Raw genomic sequence first — 17,028 nt, 5'->3', positions numbered from 1 at the left:
CTGATCCTGTCCACATAAGCAGGATGACCATCTTAAAGAGTATTGCGTGCTTTACTTTCACCCTGCAGCAGTTTACGAATTTGCTGGAGAAGGAAACCATGAACCGCATGGTGAATAAGTACCAGCAAGTTTCAAGATGCCATAAACTACCCTGAGATAGGTAACTCATCACCGAACTGAGGTCCCAAGATGTATTTATATACTTTGCAAAGCTCAGTGATACAAATACCTCAGTATGGCGAGTCATGCCGCTGAAGATAGACTAACATCCCCGCAAGATACAGGTCAATTTATCAATTGATAATAGCTGTTGCGAAGGGTTTATTCCTTGATATCAGAATCTCCTCTCACTACTTCCACAATAATTAGAGAGATCCAGGCCGTCTAATTAAAGTACAATCATAGGGCCTGACTGCATTCAAAACCCCTTTTATCTATATAAAATAAAGGTCCTAGGACAAGAAAATAAGCAGAAAATAGAAAGGAGAAGACATGTATACTTGACAATATAATCTGTCATTCAACATGCTCCACCATAATGCAGTGACTGCAAGATTAAAAGGACATACTGTCAGAAAAATGGCCTAATAAGTAATTATGTAGCTGATCAAATGATTATGCATAATTTGATAATATTTATGCGGGGTGGTCAAATCGCTGTTCGGCCTATCCGTTGCTCGGCCATGGATTACTTTTTAGTAAGCATGTTTTGTCCACACCCTTAGTTATCACGTGCGCCAGTCAACCTCGGCTGATTGCCGGGCAATCTGGGGAACCGACCGGAGCATAGCTGGAGACTCGACTTGATGCCGACAACAAGTACATGCTGTTTCAACACTTCTATCACGCGATGTTAAAACGATGAGCTCGACGAACTTTGCCGCTGCTCAGCAGCGCGTTCTCGAACGCCGACGGAAACGCGAGACCGAAGCCCAGAGCCGTCTCGCAGAACAACAACGGACCTCTATCGTAAATCATCCCGCCGTGCAACGACTTCCTTATCCACTAAATACAGTGTCGCGATCAGGACTTTCAATATGGGATGCAATCAAAGGCCGCGAGGGGACGAGGCCTGCATTTCGTGTTGGTCAGGTTGACGCGGAACTGTTGGACGAGGAGTTACTTGGCCTGCTGAAGGGGCAAGTCGGAGATGCGCTCAAATACTTTGGGGTAGGCTTCTCAATTGATCTCCTGGCAGCCAGCTCACTGACTTTACTAGCCACATCTCCGCGATGACTGGTCCCACGAAATTCAATTCGTTCTCCGCGCGATCCTCTTCAAACTCTCGATATGGGACCACGACGCCTCTTACGGCGCCGCCCTCCAAAGTCTCAAATATGTCGACAGTCGCAGCAAAGGCCCTGTTCACTCAACGCCAACGATGCTTCAGAAATCTCTATACGGCCTCCTAACAGTAGGCGGTCGCTACGCCTGGGACAAATGGGAGAGCTGGCTCATCTCCCGGGAAGGCGGCTACGAGGAACCGTCACCGGAAGTCCGTTCATTGTCCCGAATCACGAATTTCCTCTCCACAACACACTCCATTGCGGCATTTTTCTCTTTTCTCATCTTCTTAGTAGACGGTCGCTACCGAACACTGATCGACCGGCTCCTCCGCATGCGCCTTACACCCCCCTCCGCCCAAGCCAGCCGCGAGGTCTCCTTCGAATACCTAAACCGCCAGCTAGTATGGCACGCATTTACTGAATTCCTTCTATTTCTTCTTCCACTCGTCGGCATAAGCCGCTGGCGCCGCTGGGTATCCCGCGCATGGCGCAAAGCCATGTCGGCAATCCGATCGACAAGCGTCGACGAAGATGAGGTTTCCGAAAAGCAAGGCGAACTCGCCTTCCTTCCTGAGCGCTCCTGCGCAATCTGCTACAAAGCCAACAATACCGCAACAACAGAAACTGAAGTCATCGCTGCAGCTTCGTCGGGTGCAGGAGGGATCATCGGCTCTGCACAGACGGACATTACGAACCCGTACGAAACGATACCCTGCGGCTGCATTTACTGTTTTGTTTGTATTGTGCAGAAACTCGAGGGCGAGGAGGGTGAAGGCTGGGTCTGCTTGCGCTGCGGAGAGCTCGTCAAGAAATGCAAGCCTTGGAATGGCGATGTCCTTGAAGAAGAGCCAAAACGGCAGTCAGGCTCCGGGAAGAATGTTGGGTTTGCTGTAGGTGACGACGTCCCTTTAGAACAGGAACAGGCGCACGAGCAGGAGAGCTCTGTAGATGCTGGATGATAGCACATTCTTATCTAACTGCATTTGAAACACATATTCTTTGGCGGGGGATATGCATTATTCAATGTATATATTACAATTAGAAACACCATTTTTCCCCCCTGGCCTTCGTCAACAACTTGTAGAGAATCGTCGAAACAAGACGTTCCCTTTGAACCAGTATATTTTTTTGTTCATCCTACCAGACTCTTCGTCAAGCGGTTATCTGACGTGGCATTTAATACCACATTGTTACAGTATATCATCTCATCACTTAGTGCTCACGACTCTACTGCACCAGTGAACTGGCCGTAGAAGGAAACCATGGAGCAGCACAGTCCAAGGACTCCAACTTTCTACTCTGCTGCTTCAATGAAATGCTAGTACTACAGCTTCGTCCAAGCCGGTTTTCCAAGCGTCATTTGTCCAAGAATCCGTTAACAGACCATTGTCCAGAAACACGCTATGTAACATAAGAACCAAACCTGGAATCCCCAATTCATCTATTGTACAGTTTATAAGCAACATAAGATAAGGTATCATCATAACTCGTCAAACAGTCAAACAGTAGCCTGTGATATCGAACGCCAGCGCCCAAGGCAAAGAAAGAAAGTAAACATATACTTGAAACACTCAGAGCGTAGGTGCCCTCTTCAAGCCAACGCAATAACGCACAAACAATGTATCAATGAAGTGTGCATGTCTGATTCCTGGCGGACGACGCTTCTCGAACTCATCAATGGCTTCTTGGACACCGAATCCGCATCGCTCAATCAGGTAGCTAACGATCAAGAAGCCGGTTCGGTTGAAGCCGTAGTGGCAGTGTACACCGACCACAGGCCGGAGACGGGCGGCGCCGCTGGTATTAGATTTCTCCATTTTTTCGGTGATCTCCTTCTGCAGGCGATCCACCAGCGCGATAAAGTCGCGGACTTCATCTGGTGTTGGAGGAATTTTGGACACGGTCGGATATTTTTGGTAATGAATGCCGCCAGCCTCCAGAGAAGCTGGGTTGTAGACAGGGCTCTCGTGGCTGATATCTATCACAGTGTAGATATTATCGCGGTGTGCTTTTGAGAAGAGAACTGGGTTGTGTTCTTCGTCGACTTCACGCAGCATCTTGAGCGCGACGAATGTATTGGCAATACGATCGGAAACTGGAGGCACCTTCTTCCACTTCGCCAGATTCTTCACGTCCCATTTACCCGACGTGTTCAGATATTGCAGTTGCCACCCGAGGTTCAGCCTGTGGTCTGCATGTTGGGAAACGAAGTCCTGGATAATACCTGCAAGAGTGCGGTATGTCGCACGGTCGTACAGGAGGGCGTGAGATGCCGGCGCCGGAAGGATGACTGTTTTAACCGAGCGTTTGCTTCTTGGTAAACCGTTGGACTCATTTGTGACCTTCTCCTTAAGCTGCGGCTCGATGCCGAGCTTCTCCTCGTGAGCCAGAGAGTCGGGAAGCATGGAAGCTTCGGAGGCAGCAACGCTGCCATCTGCATCTTCGTCCATGGTTTTATCATTACCAGTGTCACCGAGGGCTCTTAAAAGCTTCTGGAGTTCGACTGGCCTTGTCACCATGTCCGATTCCCCACCAATAAGTAGAATTGGTGTTTTCACACCGGCCCAAACCTCCTGTCCAGGGAGACCACTAATAGGTTTACTATTAGGTCCGGAATATGAAGGAAGAGTGCCCCAAACCATGCGCTTCCAAACAGGAGTCTTGCTTTGTTTGTTGAAACGGATTTGAAGGCTGCGAGTTTCCTCATCGGCACCTGCGCCAACGAGCCTATTGACACTATTGCTGTACAGGCCACCGCGTCTGTCCCAGCGTCGCCAGAGATTGAATATCGAATCAGGGATATAAAGCAAACGACGATGGGACGACACTTCCTTGGGAGATGGAGGTGATGCGCGAGGACAAATAGCAACGAGGCCAAGGATATGATCCTTCAACTCATGTTTGAGTGGTGAGGTTGAGGATGTTAGCATTGCTGATAGAGAACATCCCAGACTGTGCGCAATCAGAACCACTTTCTGACCAGCCTCTTTATCGCGATGACGGTCAATAGCTGTGGCAAGCAACTCCGCTAGAGCTTCGATTGTGTACGCATCCCACGCGGTAGGCGCAAAAGATGACAACCCGCAGCCGGGTAAATCGATACCAAAACAAGGACCGACATTTGAAAGGCTTGTGAGGAGATGGTTGAACTGCGCCAGAGACCCACCTAGCCCGTGTACGAATACTAGGAGGGGAATCGGCGATGGCGTGGTCGGTAACTTGTCCATCTGCGGATGTGGGCGGTTGAACGTCCTTATTGAAGGATATTCGGCGACGGATGTCTTATAAGACAGGTACAGCGAATGTTTTTTCAAGAGTCCAGGGTCTGTGTTGACCGCTGAGCATTGATTAGCATTGCCTGATAAGTTACTGAAGGTAAATTTACCATCCTGCGGCTCATCACCTTTCTGGTGTACCTCTTGGTTTTGGCGAGTTTCCGCAACATGTTGCCATGACTCTGAACTTTCATAACCGTCTTCGTCAGACGAAGTCACCGTCCCGCCAGAACCTTTGTGAACGTCACTCAGAGAGCGGCGAAAGCGTCTCCTTTTGTTCGATCGCGCCGAATTTGCGCGCTGCAGGAGCGAAGACAGGAGTCCGCAGCCAACCATTATGATAATGCAGGCAGTCAAAAAAACTACCTCGCCCTGGTTCACTTTCGGATTTGGGTCAAAAGCGTGAAAGGAAAAAGTCGACGCGACAAAAGGAGCTATCTCCACGAGAGTAGAAGAAATCTGATACCGAAGCAGTCGCAAAACACTTGTGTCTAGCAACCCTACACGGGGAGCAGGCGGCAGAGGAAAGCTCGCATTGGGGGAGCTCATGATGGCATTCGCTCCAGCCCCAACGTTATATAAAGTTGCGAGCTAGCGCCGAAGAACAAGCTATCCCCGCTTCTAAAGGGGCCAGCTCATGCAAACAAATAAGGGGCGCGAGGATCCGTTCTGGAACACGAATCGAACTCTCCACGAGACCGAACGGCGAGAGCTCTTTGGAGGAAAGGCCCGTTTGAGTGATAGTGAGGCGACGAGGCGGGTCCTTCAAGCCAAATAATAAGACGCTAGGGTGAATGATAGATCCTAGCTCTGGCTGCTCCGTACTTTATAGGGTCCCGAGCCAATGAACGGCTGGGACGCAGCACGTTGGCTGAGATTGGGACACTTGCGGAGGGATTCTGGAAGTTCCACTTGGGCACTGGTCCAAACGTATGGGACGCTAGGAGCAAGGAGAGGGTATTATATTTCGTTGGACTGGATGTACGAGGGTTCCGATGGTGGAACAGTGGATGTAACTCTCAACCGGTGACTTGTTGAAGATGTATGAAGCTTCTGTATTCGCTGCAAGCTGGTTAGCAATACTGAAAAGGAGTCTGGAGCCAGCCATATGAAGCGCGTACAGAATGAATCGCGAAAAAGGAAATACGAAAGCCTGGAGATCGCTAATGAGTGACTACTGAGACGAAGCGCGGAGTACTGCAGACAAAGAACCGTGCTGTGCAACAGTCAATGGCCAAACGAGAACTAGGCAACTAAGCTCATGAGACTCCTTGCTGACGGTAAGTATGAGAGTTATGAGCTGAGCCTGTCACAACCAAAGAAGCAGCATCGTGAAAATCGCGATCCTCGTCCATCGAAAGGAAAGGTCCGCAGCAGGCAACTTGGGAAAAAAACAAAGCGATGACGCCCACTCATTGTTGCCCGTGGGCCGTGAGCCCAGCGATGACTCAGCGCCGCCCCGTACGGATAGTTACCAGATTGTTTCTGCTTGACGATCAACAGTTCCTGTCCAAATGATCGACTGACAGTCGGTGAGCCGGAGTATCCGGCTAAGGAGTGTATTCTAGTCATCATATGATCTAGTAAGCTATACTCCGAACATAAAGCTTTGAAAATGGTGATAGATCGAAGGTGCATTATTCTTTACTTACAGCCAAAACAAGGCCCACACATAGAGCTGTAAGTAATGTCGTCATCTGTTTATCCACACCGGCTCAGATCCGGCTCAACTATGGGACAACTTATGGCTGGGAGTTGAGACCGCTCAAATGTCTACGCCGCGGATGAGAACAAATATATATTCTTCTGAAAAACGCAGGGGCTAGTTTGTAGAATTGATTGGCTTCAAAACAGATCTGTCATGGCACCGTGCGAAGCATCCCCTACCAGCCGGGCATACTTCGCAAGCACACCGCGCGTCACAGTAGGAGCCGGTGGCTTCCATTCTTTCAACCGCCGTTGAATCTCCTCATCCGAAACATCCATGCTGAGTTCGTTGGTCTCCGCGTTGATAGTGACAGAGTCCCCGTCACGAACAACGGCAATGGGGCCTCCCACTGCTGCCTCTGGCACAATATGCCCAACGATAAAGCCATGCGAGGCCCCAGAGTACCGACCATCCGTAATCAATGCCACGTTGGTCAGTTTTGCACCCATAAGCGCCGCACTGGCTTTGAGCTGTTCTGGCATACCTGGTCCTCCCTTTGGACCTTCGTAGCGAACGATGAGCACAAGGTTTTCTCCGCGGGGGATCTTGCCCTGCGTCAAGGCATCGTTAAGCTGGTACTCCTTGTCGAAAACGCGCGCTTTTCCGGTGAATTTGGTTCCTTCTTTGCCGGTAATCTTGGCCACCGCGCCACCTGGAGCAAGATTACCCTTTAGGATCTGGAGATGACCAGTCGGCTTGATGGGGTTGTTCAAAGGACGGATAATGACCTGATCGTCGGGAAGAGATGGATATGAGGCCACATTTTCAGCTAGAGTCTTGCCGGTTACGGTGGGAATACCACCGTCGATGAGGCCAGCCGCAATCAACAGCTTATGGACGGAGGGAATGCCTCCGATTTCGTAAAGGTCGGCCATAAAGTATTTTCCACTTGGGGAAAGGTCTGCAATGAATGGAATCTTGTTGCTAACTCTTTGGACGTCATCCAAGGTGAGATCAACGCCCGCGGTTCTGGCCATAGCCAGGAAATGAAGCACACCATTGGTGCTTCCTCCTAATGCCATAGTCATAACAAGAGCGTTCTCAAAGGACCTTTTGGTGAGCAAGTCACGCGGACGAATGTTTTTCTCCAGGCAGGTTTTAATAGCATCGGCTGCCTTGACACATTCTCGCATCTTGGTCGGCGACGAAGCAGGCGTCGACGATGAACCCGGCAGAGTCAACCCCATGGATTCAATTGCGGTGGCCATTGTGTTTGCGGTAAACATTCCTCCACATGCACCTGCGCTAGGACAAGCGTGCTTTTCCAGATCGTCCATGATTTCGTCCTTTGTTAGGCTCGTGTCGCCTCCATCGTCAGGCTGGCGCAGGGTATCATATGCGTATGCGCCCGCAGCTTCGAAGCACGAAGACACGCTGATGTTCTTCCGAAGTGACTGCGAGTAACCCTTCTGAATTGTACCACCGTATATCATCAGGGACGGTCGGTTATGTCTGGCCATACCCATAACAACACCGGGCATGTTCTTATCACAACCCGGAATGGCGATACAGGCATCGTGATATTGCGCACACGTAACGGTTTCGACACTATCGGCAATGATTTCACGGGATTGAAGCGAGAATCTCATGCCTGCGCAATAATAAGCCTCCACTTCCACAACGCGGTACCGGTTTGGATATGCCAGTCTAAGAGCGTACCTTCACTACCCATAGAGATTGCGTCTGAAACTCCAATGGTATTGTATTGCCATCCAAGCATACCCCGGTCAATCACGGCTTTCTTAGCGGTCGTAGCAAGGTCCAGGAGGTGCATATTGCATGGGTTTCCCTCCCACCAAACACCTTATCAGTTAGCGGAAAGTCTGCGAAATGGGTTGAGGAGGTTGAACCTGCGATTCCAACATGGGGACTCTTCGCCATAGACTCCTTATCCGGGACGCCGGCAGCATAAAGCATGGCCTAAGAATGCATGCCAGTTAGTCCATGAAACCCGCAGGCTCGGTATCCTAGACAAACCTTTGCACCAGGGAAATCATGACCACGGGTTATATGTGTTGAGTGCCGATTCAGTGCAAGGGTACCATCTGCATGCTTTGCATCGCTCGGAAGGGCAGGAAACTCGATGTATTTGGGATCCTGGAGCGAAGGGTTGTCTGTAGGTTTCGTGGAATCCATTGCGGGGTGATTGGAAGCTGAAAGGTTGAGAATCTGTTGCTACAATCCAATCGGCTCAGCAGACATAGACTCCGTTATAAAGCAAGAAGAAAGAAGGGAATTTGACTCGACCAATTCGAGATCTTACTCAGAGAAGGTCATGGAGCCCAATCAATGTGTGGGATCGGCATCGAACGAGCCCCTCCACATCGGAGGTGCGGCGAGGCCCCGGCGAGCAATCCGTTGCGGGGAATCCAGTTATCGAAATAGCTGCCGTCTGATTAGCTGTTCTAATTTCTAGACACTACGCTTTAGGCACTACGCTCTAAAAACAGAGCAACGATAGTTACCTTATACTCGGTAATCAATCACTTTGTGACGGCAATATATTAAGTACAAGCCTTCGCGGAAACGAAATAATCAAGGATGAAAGGATGAATATCATGAGTCGGCAGAGTAACTGCACAGCAAACTGCTGAATCTAAACTGCCACTAGAGGATCATAGTAAATTCGCACTTCACAGTATATGTATTTTACCACTTTAGAAGGGCATAAGCCGTCCCGAGGTAGTTCTGAGTGGGGGGCGCTGATAGCTAGGGAATCTAGTAGGTGCCCAGCCTATCATGCATGTTGCTATTAACAGAGCTTAGAGAGCCCTCTGCTCACAATTCGACTTGACCCTCGTGTGCTAACAGCTCCAACTCTAGTAGGATTCGTGACTCGCCTCCATTACCGTACATTCCTACCCAGAACTCGACTGCAGAACCCTCAGAACTGGAGAATCCAGTTTCACCATTTCCAATACACAACGCTGGGCCTATAATCTGACCAGCATATAGTGAGTCAAACAGCATAGTAAGCCAGCGTCCATGAGGCATAAGTTAGGACTCCAGCTTGGTGGGGTATAAGAGCAATCGGTTCATAGATACTGGCTAAGTAGGTTTCTGTAGGGTCTGAAATAGCGTGCAGGTTTCATTTCGAGTCAGCACGTGTTTTTTGAATTGCTCTATACATCGGTATTTAGAGCTTGAAAATCGTTGTTTCTATTATAAGTGTCCGGCAAGCATAGAAGCATAGCAGCACCTGGCCATCCAATCAATGGTTTCCAACAAGAAGCTTCACGTAGCGCTCTAACCTAGTGGTGTTATTGACAATGAGGAGCGCAGAAAATTGCAGACACTAGTATCAACACCTTTCACATGGACACTCATGTCCCAAAAGATCACTGGGAATCCCTGGTTGGACCAGAAGTGAAAGTGGGAAATGGCGTGCCAGTCAAGCGCTACCATGTTAGAAAGCTCCTGTCAACGGCTGGAATATAGGGAGACTTTTTGCCAGAAGTGTGGACCGCGGCGACTCTGCTCTCGCACAATATTGCGAAGAAAGAGAATGAAGAGTGTCTCGTTGCTATTAATCAGGATCACTGGTTTTCGGCATGATTTCGATTGGAGATGAATGATAAGCAGTTTGCAGCTTGCGGCTCTGTAAAGGTGCAAATCTTTGAGAAGTCATGCTGCCAATCCGCATGTAGTTGAGTTCAGATTCACCCACACCCCGTGAGTTCTTTCCATGTCCAGTATTGTGAGAAGTTGATCGAGCGCTTTGCAGAGCCGGCCTCGCCACTCTTTTCTGGCAAGCTGCCTAACCAGCCAGATATATACTTCCGGCTGATGATAGCAACCAGGAAATCCCTGCCAATAATACTCACTTCTTGCCATCTCGAACGAAATGCCCGAATCGCGGACGCGGCCGTGAATAAGTGAGACCGAAGAGAGCCAACGACGCAACTCCTAACCCCATTGTTCTGGTTTCAATGATCGTAGTTCATATTATGCCTTCAGGTCATGAAAGCTTCCTGTCAAGGTTTTTCGCTCAGTTCGCCTATGCACTTGGGATTTCTTCACCTCGTATTCGTTTCATAACGATATAAGCTCGGTTTTTCTGAACGAAGGAGCTGTAGACCTTATGATCAGGGATTGTATTCCTAAGATAAAGTTATTCTCGATCATCTTGACCCAAGAGTTGTCTAGCTCATCTCTTAGGCAGTATATGAATACACCAGCCGCAGCGCCGTAGAACTTCGTCGCGGTCTTCAAAGCGAGAAGTGTCAGGAAGCAGTTGCAAATGCGCTGTCAATTGTTATTTTCCTGTGCTTTCATAATTATTCGCCACCCCATTTTCAGGCAGGACTTGAGTTAATATCTAATTCCACGGTGCCTAATCATTTTGGGAGTATATTGTAAGCCCCAGCCGGGCTGAAATGATATTAGGTTGCACAATTTCCTCAAGTTGAAATATTATCCTGCTTAGTAATTATGAATATGGTTTGTGCTGCTACAGGCAAAAAGCCAGCTTAGGGTTCGGCTAGACCCGAACAGGATAAGCGAAGCGCCCACAACCAACCGAGCGCCGCCCATCTGAACTGGATTGTGTGCGAGTGAAATTTCGACTCTCAACGACGACGACAACCGACGACCCATCCCTCTCACCTCGCCCTTCAACTCCCGTACACCTTCACTTCGAGGTCACAAGTCGCCAAAATGGGTGGTGTCACCGTTCGCGATGTGGACGTAAGTTGTCACTTTACCTGTCCTTCTGCACCTGCACCTTTACCTGGCAACGGATTGGCATCTGGCATCAAGAGAGGGAAAGGAAGCAGTCGATCGAAACGAGAACACGGACGATGGGAACATGGAAATGTTGGAGGGGACATTTTTGATGCAACAAACGCGTGGAATCTTGGTGGCCGATTTTACGGTGACGGGCTTCAATTGTCGATACGATTGACCGGTGACTACGATGCGAATGCGAACAGATACTGAATATCGATATGGATTAAAATACGCACAGAATCAATCGTTGCCAGGGGGAAGGTTTACAAAGCAGAGGGCTAATTTTTTTGGCGGTCGAATGTGTGCTGATTTCGTTACAGGCGCAAAAGTTCATTGTGGCTTACGCCGCTTTCTTGAAGCGTCAGGGAAAGCTCCCCATCCCTGGTTCGTCATCTACCTACGCCATCTGAGTATTCGACTCTACTAACCATCGTAGGTTGGGTTGACACTGTCAAGACCTCCGCCTCCAACGAGCTTCCTCCCCAGGACGCCGACTGGTACTACGTCCGTGCTGCCGCTGTTGCCCGTCACATCTACCTCCGCAAGACCGTCGGTGTTGGCCGTCTCCGCAAGGTTCACGGCTCTACCAAGAACCGTGGCTCCCGCCCCGCCCACCACGTCGATGCCTCCGGTGCCGTTGACCGCAAGGTCCTCCAGTCCCTTGAGAAGATTGGTGTCCTCGAGCAGGACGAGGAGAAGGGTGGCCGCCGCATCACACAGTCCGGACAGCGTGATCTTGACCGTATCGCCAAGACCACCGTTGACGAGGAGGAGGAGGATGACGAGTAAATTAGTGTCGGCTTCTAAACTAATGAAAAAGTCCTGACGTTTTACCTTTCCTCCACCTTTTACCTACCACCTTTATACCTATCCGCGGGATGACTCGACATGAGGACCAGGTGAAACGGGGCTGGCTCTGGCTCTGCAAGGCAAGGGACGGCGAACGGAGCGGGTTTGATCGGATGAGAGGAATGGAATGAACTGAGTTCACATTTCTTGTGTTTCATATTCCCATGTTCAATTGGAGGCAATATACAGCCTACATCACAGTCCATGATCCTGCGTCACTCTCAGTCGAGAATAGATTATGCGTAACGATTGCACTGTTCACACCACCGGCACCACAAGTAGTTTCGATATTGCGATCGTATGTGTACTATGAGTCTATAATGACCAACTAGATACCCCACGGCATATCCCTGAAAAAGCCCCACACACTATTTCTTTCCTGACTGAGCAGACGGATCCTGTACAGTACACTATTAGCACCGCAGTTGCTCCCGCATACCCTACCCCCTCCCCTCCATATCCCCCACATCGAAACAAAAGATTGAAAGGAACTCACCAGATAAACCTGATAAAACCTCATCCTCACTCCCTCCGTAAAATCGAACACAACCCGTCCAGCCCATTGCACCTCAACTTCTGCCTCAGGATCACTCTTGAGAACATACTTGACCGTCCCGTAGAGCATGAGCTCATCCTCGCCGCCAAAGAACACCTTCGTCGCTGTGTGCTTGCGCGACGCAACGTGGGTCCAGAGGCCGTGGCGGAGGGTGCGGATCTCTGCAAACATATCAATATATTACCCTAATGAATGGGATGTGGAAGACGTACGATCAGCACCCTTCGCCGTCTTGGGTCCCATGATCAATGTCGCCTCAGGTGTGAAAGAGGCGACATAAGCGTCGTGCTGGGACTCAGTGTCGCTGATACTGTAGAAGGACTCCAGAAAGGAAATCATTTCGGAGGCCTTTGCAGGCGAGAGGGCGGGAGAGGAAGATATCTTGTAGGACATTTCGGAGTCACGTTCTCGATTCAGGTGCACCTGGCCGATCTGGATAAATCTTCTGTTAGACGATGCTTCTTGGACTCAAAATGGGAAACCGTAGATGTTGAATGATTGAGGTGAAATTGTGATGTCAAATGTATGGCTATGGAGATGGTGTCGGGCCGATGAGAGGGTCTCTATCCGATACGCGTCGGATGCGTAAATTCGTCTGTTCCAACGATTCAGACCCTGAGTAAGGATACCACATGAATTGAATGTTTTATCATCTACATTAGTATTAGTTATGATATAAGAGTCGTTGCTGTTAGGTGTGTTGTGGTCTTGTTTTCCTATATGCATCTATACGCCGTATAGATGAGCGTGGATTAGATCATGCGATGTCTGCATCTATATATATATATCTTTGAGACGCTTGATACAGGACGATTTACAAATTCCCATAGGTATACTGCATAAATGATAGTCGACGGATCTCCATTCTTCCAGTCACTTAGCCTCTCGAGAGACTGGCACTGTGCCAATCAGTATGCCGACAGATATTTATTTTGCTGTAGACTATACCTCTTGTATAGCCCAAAGGTTGACGACTTTGAACAGTATGCAAGGCAACATGCAATGTGCTTTGCTTCAGCAATTCTAACCTCTACACTCACATTCTAGCTAATCAAAGGACCGCCGAAATATACCAACGGCAGGAGCGTGGTGGCTGAACTCGGGTAGATGATGCGTAGTTCATCGAACTATGTAACTACGATTAAGCATCAACAATGACGAGGATTAAGATTGTGAAAGTTGACCTTGTTGCTCATGCCATAAGCAGACTACAAAAAGTAATTGGGAGTCTCGAATTGGGAATTCCTTGGCCGAGGACCAGAAATATCTACCTTGGTGGCCCGGCCTAAGTATCAGCCGGACTTCCATCACTTGAACTAATCGAACACATAGCATGGTCCTTTGGACCGCTGGAAAATGCCGTCTATTCTCAAGCGAGAGCGCAGCACTCCGGATTCCAATTATGTGGTCAATCATAATGGGGACCCCCGGTGCCCATTCAAAGAGTGCCGTCGCATTGAACGCTGGCCTGTTCGTACATTTACTCGGAACAGCTATTGATTTGGAGACCACGAGTTCGTCGTGGTCTTGGCCCATCAGGCACGGTTGTCATCGTGTAACAGAAACGGGGACCCGGTGAAGACTTGGACGTGGCCTCAGGAAAGCCAGTATGAACTGGTATATCCGATCTCGGCAGGTCCATGCCAGGCCTAGGACGTAAAATGTGGTTATCTCTCAGTGGAAAGTATGTTTGCTGCCCTGGTCCTATTAGCGTCTAGTAGTATGGATATCCACTTCTTCAGGGCCTCTCCATATTGATGCTACCCCTCATCGTCCGTTGATCCGACTTAACAGCAAAGCATAAGCCGATACCAATTGGTCGATCTCGCATGACACGCAGACGAAAGTGCCTGGGTACGGCTGATGATCGCTCTAGATTTTGAAAGACCAAAAGTGAAAGGGATTTCACAGGAACTCTCGAGTATTTCAATACGCCGTATTCTGTATAAACACCCCAACAAGAACTGAATATACGAATATATATTGCTGTCAGTGCGTGCCCCGCCCCCACGCATAGAGCGCGTCGCCGTTATCAACGGAAACGTCCTGCCTCCACGATTAAGGGCCCCGGCGCAGGCTGAGGCAGCGATAAAACGAGGCAAGGAACACGAGAGGATCCAAAAAGCGGGGGCTTCCTCGGGCGACGGCCTTGGGACGATGCTGAGCAGGCCTGAATTGCCGTGATCCGTTACCCCGCGGTTCAGTACAGAGTACAATCAGTGACATGAGAGACATGAGAAAGGTTAGAAACGTTAAGAGACAATGTACTCCGCACAGTACCTTAGGTGGCAAGTCAAGTAGGAGTCCAGTGTGCAACAACGACAGGGCTTGATTGGCCTGGTCTAAATTGGTTGACCGGTGGCTAAACTTGCCATCCATCTTCCACGTCAGTTTGAAATTCGGCATGAGGCACCTGCAGATATGCGACCTGAGATTCGTCGAGCTGAAGAGGTACCGGAGGATGCTGGAGGGCTGGAGAGGGAAGAACGAGACCCACGTGCGGGCACAGCGGGAGGTTGTCGCATACCAAGATTCGTCCCCAGCACGGGCTCAGAGAATAGGGCCGATTGACTGTTCTGTCATTGTGCGACGACATCATCGGTCTTTCCTTGTCTTTCCTTGGAAGTCAATACCTCGTACACTTGTCTCTGTCCTGTATCTGTACAGAGCGTACAGAGTCTGCTCCATACAGTCGCTCCGAGTCCTCCCGCAGGATGTGCTGTTCCTGGCCAATCGACCCGGCCACGCGTGAGATAATCCTCATAATTATCCCTCATTATGCTGATAAGGACGCCCAGAAATATTCGTAATACAGTAATTTATCCAGCTGACCAGATACTGACACCACTGACTAACGCTGACAGCCTGACAGTGCGTTCTCGACATGACGATGATTGACTGCGGAGGGTCTGTCTACTGCCAGTAGTGCCTGCACCTCTCCTTACTTTCCCCCCCTTCTCCTTCCTCCCCTCTCTTCCCTCCTCTTCTCTATAACAATAACAGCTGCTCTGTCACTATTGTTCTCGCTTTCAGATTGTTCTACTCCGTTCACATCGAGGATTACCGCCATCGCGTCGCTTCGCTTCGCTTATCTCCCGCGCGTCGCATCGCATTACCTGTCACAGGAACCCACTGCCAGGACTATACTATACGGGACTCTGCGTCTGCAAGTCTCAGCCTCTGTCATCTATCTCATCGCTGCTGTACGTTATACTTTTATATTTTATACTTCATACTCGGGCTTCTATTGCTCTTCACCTCTGCCACGGCTGTTTCGCTGTCTTTCGTCTTATCAGCCAGTCTTAGTCATCATCCTTTGTCCCTTGGTTGCTCGCTTGGCTCTGACTCATGTGATGACAGTTAGTTGAGCCACCAGCAATCGCCAGGCCAGCTTCTTCTCCTCAACATCATGGCTACTCAGAAGACTCCCGTGTCCAGCATTGCTATGGCCCTTGCCGGCAAGACGGCCTCTGTTGACATCCCCAAACCGCGCTCCGGTTACTCTTATGGCCATCCTCCCCGCGCCGGTCGCCCGGCCATGCTCCCTACGCCGCCGAACTCGATCTCCCCTACCCTTCCTCCTCACGGCTTCCGGGCGCGTGATGCCGGCTCTCTTCTGTCGCCCCCTCTTGCGACATCACACGTTGACTCGGATATCGACCTCGGCGACGCTGCCGACCACGCGAACCCGCATCAGCGCGATGCGACTGCCACCAGCCTTGAGGTTGCCGGGGCGATCACACCGGCTATGCTGGCCAAGTACCATCTCCCTGAGATCTTGCTCCAGCACGGCCCCCTGGCAATCCGCCATGTGATGGGCTACCTGACGACCTCGGTTCCTGGCTTCTCGGGGATCCCCCCCGCAAAAGCCAGGCGATTGGTCGTCGCCGCGCTTGAGGGTCGAGGAAGCGACGATAAGAGCGACGTCGTCTATGAAAAGGTCGGATGGGGTCGTTGGGATGCTCGGCGCCGCGGCGAACCGTCGCGCGATTCATCCCGTCATGAAATGTCGCCACCTTCCAGTCTGTCGGATACTTTCCAGCGAGGGGTGCAGATTCCGAGGCGGGATAGCCTGCACCCGTATAGCTCCAGCGTGGGCGGCTCCGCTGTCTTCTCGTATACTGAAATGGAGTTTGGTGGGCGCGAAGACATGCTGGAGCATGAGGCAGATAAGATGTCTCTGGACGGAATCGACCGCGACTACTGCTCTTCTTCACCTGCTCCAGACGACGAGATTCCGGACGGAGACTGGGGCGAGGAAGATATCACGGACGAAGAGGACTGGGCGCAGATAGGCGCCGCTGAGCTGCGCGCGCGGTCTATGAACGGTGGGGGTGGATTTGTGAACGGGAGACATCCGCCGCAGCTCCACGGTGGCGGACCGGCTTCGTCGTCTCTTGCAAAGTCAGCCCCACGCGCAACTCCTATTCAACAGCTTGGATTCTCGGTGCCGGACAGCCAGGAGCGAGCTGCGGTTGAGGCTCTCCTACGTCTTGGATCTATGTAATACTACCCATCATATCAGGCGTTCCGGTCGCAGGTTTTTTCGGACCACCTGCTATTTTTTTCTGCTTTTATTGGGCTGAGCCAAACTTCAACATACATATTTCACGATTCTATGACACA

At 50.3% G+C, this 17,028-nt stretch overlaps 7 protein-coding genes across 7 annotated transcripts, besides 1 other annotated feature; 3 read left to right on the top strand and 4 right to left on the bottom strand.

The window, feature by feature from the left end:
- Positions 1 to 17,028: part of a sequence feature (contig 1.66 1..88283(-1)) that runs on past the window's edge.
- Positions 862 to 2,245, top strand: ANIA_04056 (protein pexB; the record flags this gene model as incomplete). The annotated part of the gene is made up of 2 exons (XM_656568.1): positions 862 to 1,170; positions 1,220 to 2,245. The coding sequence occupies 2 exons, from the start codon at positions 862 to 864 to the stop codon at positions 2,243 to 2,245; spliced, it is 1,335 nt and encodes a 444-aa protein (XP_661660.1).
- Positions 2,858 to 4,897, bottom strand: ANIA_04057 (RNA 5'-triphosphatase domain-containing protein; the record flags this gene model as incomplete). The annotated part of the gene is made up of 2 exons (XM_656569.1): positions 2,858 to 4,623; positions 4,672 to 4,897. 2 exons carry the CDS (start codon positions 4,895 to 4,897, stop codon positions 2,858 to 2,860), a joined length of 1,992 nt encoding a protein of 663 aa, XP_661661.1.
- ilv3B (putative mitochondrial dihydroxy acid dehydratase) lies at positions 6,342 to 8,405 on the bottom strand (the record flags this gene model as incomplete). Its single annotated transcript, XM_656570.2, has 4 exons — positions 6,342 to 7,860; positions 7,929 to 8,010; positions 8,073 to 8,189; positions 8,247 to 8,405. 4 exons carry the CDS (start codon positions 8,403 to 8,405, stop codon positions 6,407 to 6,409), a joined length of 1,812 nt encoding a protein of 603 aa, XP_661662.1. The 3' UTR covers positions 6,342 to 6,406.
- ANIA_04059 (uncharacterized protein) lies at positions 8,927 to 9,674 on the bottom strand (the record flags this gene model as incomplete). Its single annotated transcript, XM_656571.1, has 3 exons — positions 8,927 to 8,978; positions 9,052 to 9,202; positions 9,521 to 9,674. 3 exons carry the CDS (start codon positions 9,672 to 9,674, stop codon positions 8,927 to 8,929), a joined length of 357 nt encoding a protein of 118 aa, XP_661663.1.
- ANIA_04060 (40S ribosomal eS19 domain-containing protein) lies at positions 10,842 to 12,094 on the top strand. The gene is made up of 3 exons (XM_656572.2): positions 10,842 to 10,955; positions 11,318 to 11,381; positions 11,434 to 12,094. The coding sequence occupies exons 1-3, from the start codon at positions 10,926 to 10,928 to the stop codon at positions 11,784 to 11,786; spliced, it is 447 nt and encodes a 148-aa protein (XP_661664.1). The 5' UTR covers positions 10,842 to 10,925; the 3' UTR covers positions 11,787 to 12,094.
- Positions 12,037 to 12,795, bottom strand: ANIA_04061 (uncharacterized protein; the record flags this gene model as incomplete). The annotated part of the gene is made up of 3 exons (XM_656573.1): positions 12,037 to 12,153; positions 12,343 to 12,563; positions 12,615 to 12,795. 3 exons carry the CDS (start codon positions 12,793 to 12,795, stop codon positions 12,037 to 12,039), a joined length of 519 nt encoding a protein of 172 aa, XP_661665.1.
- On the top strand, positions 15,402 to 16,909 carry ANIA_04062 (uncharacterized protein; the record flags this gene model as incomplete). The annotated part of the gene is made up of 2 exons (XM_050611336.1): positions 15,402 to 15,605; positions 15,763 to 16,909. Exon 2 carries the CDS (start codon positions 15,812 to 15,814, stop codon positions 16,907 to 16,909), a length of 1,098 nt encoding a protein of 365 aa, XP_050467372.1. The 5' UTR covers positions 15,402 to 15,605; positions 15,763 to 15,811.

This window comes from Aspergillus nidulans, chromosome II, assembly GCF_000011425.1.
Source record: "Aspergillus nidulans FGSC A4 chromosome II".
Taxonomy (NCBI): domain Eukaryota; kingdom Fungi; phylum Ascomycota; class Eurotiomycetes; order Eurotiales; family Aspergillaceae; genus Aspergillus; species Aspergillus nidulans.
The sequence above is the reverse complement of the archived record's forward strand: the minus strand, read 5'-3'. Positions and strand labels throughout refer to the sequence as shown.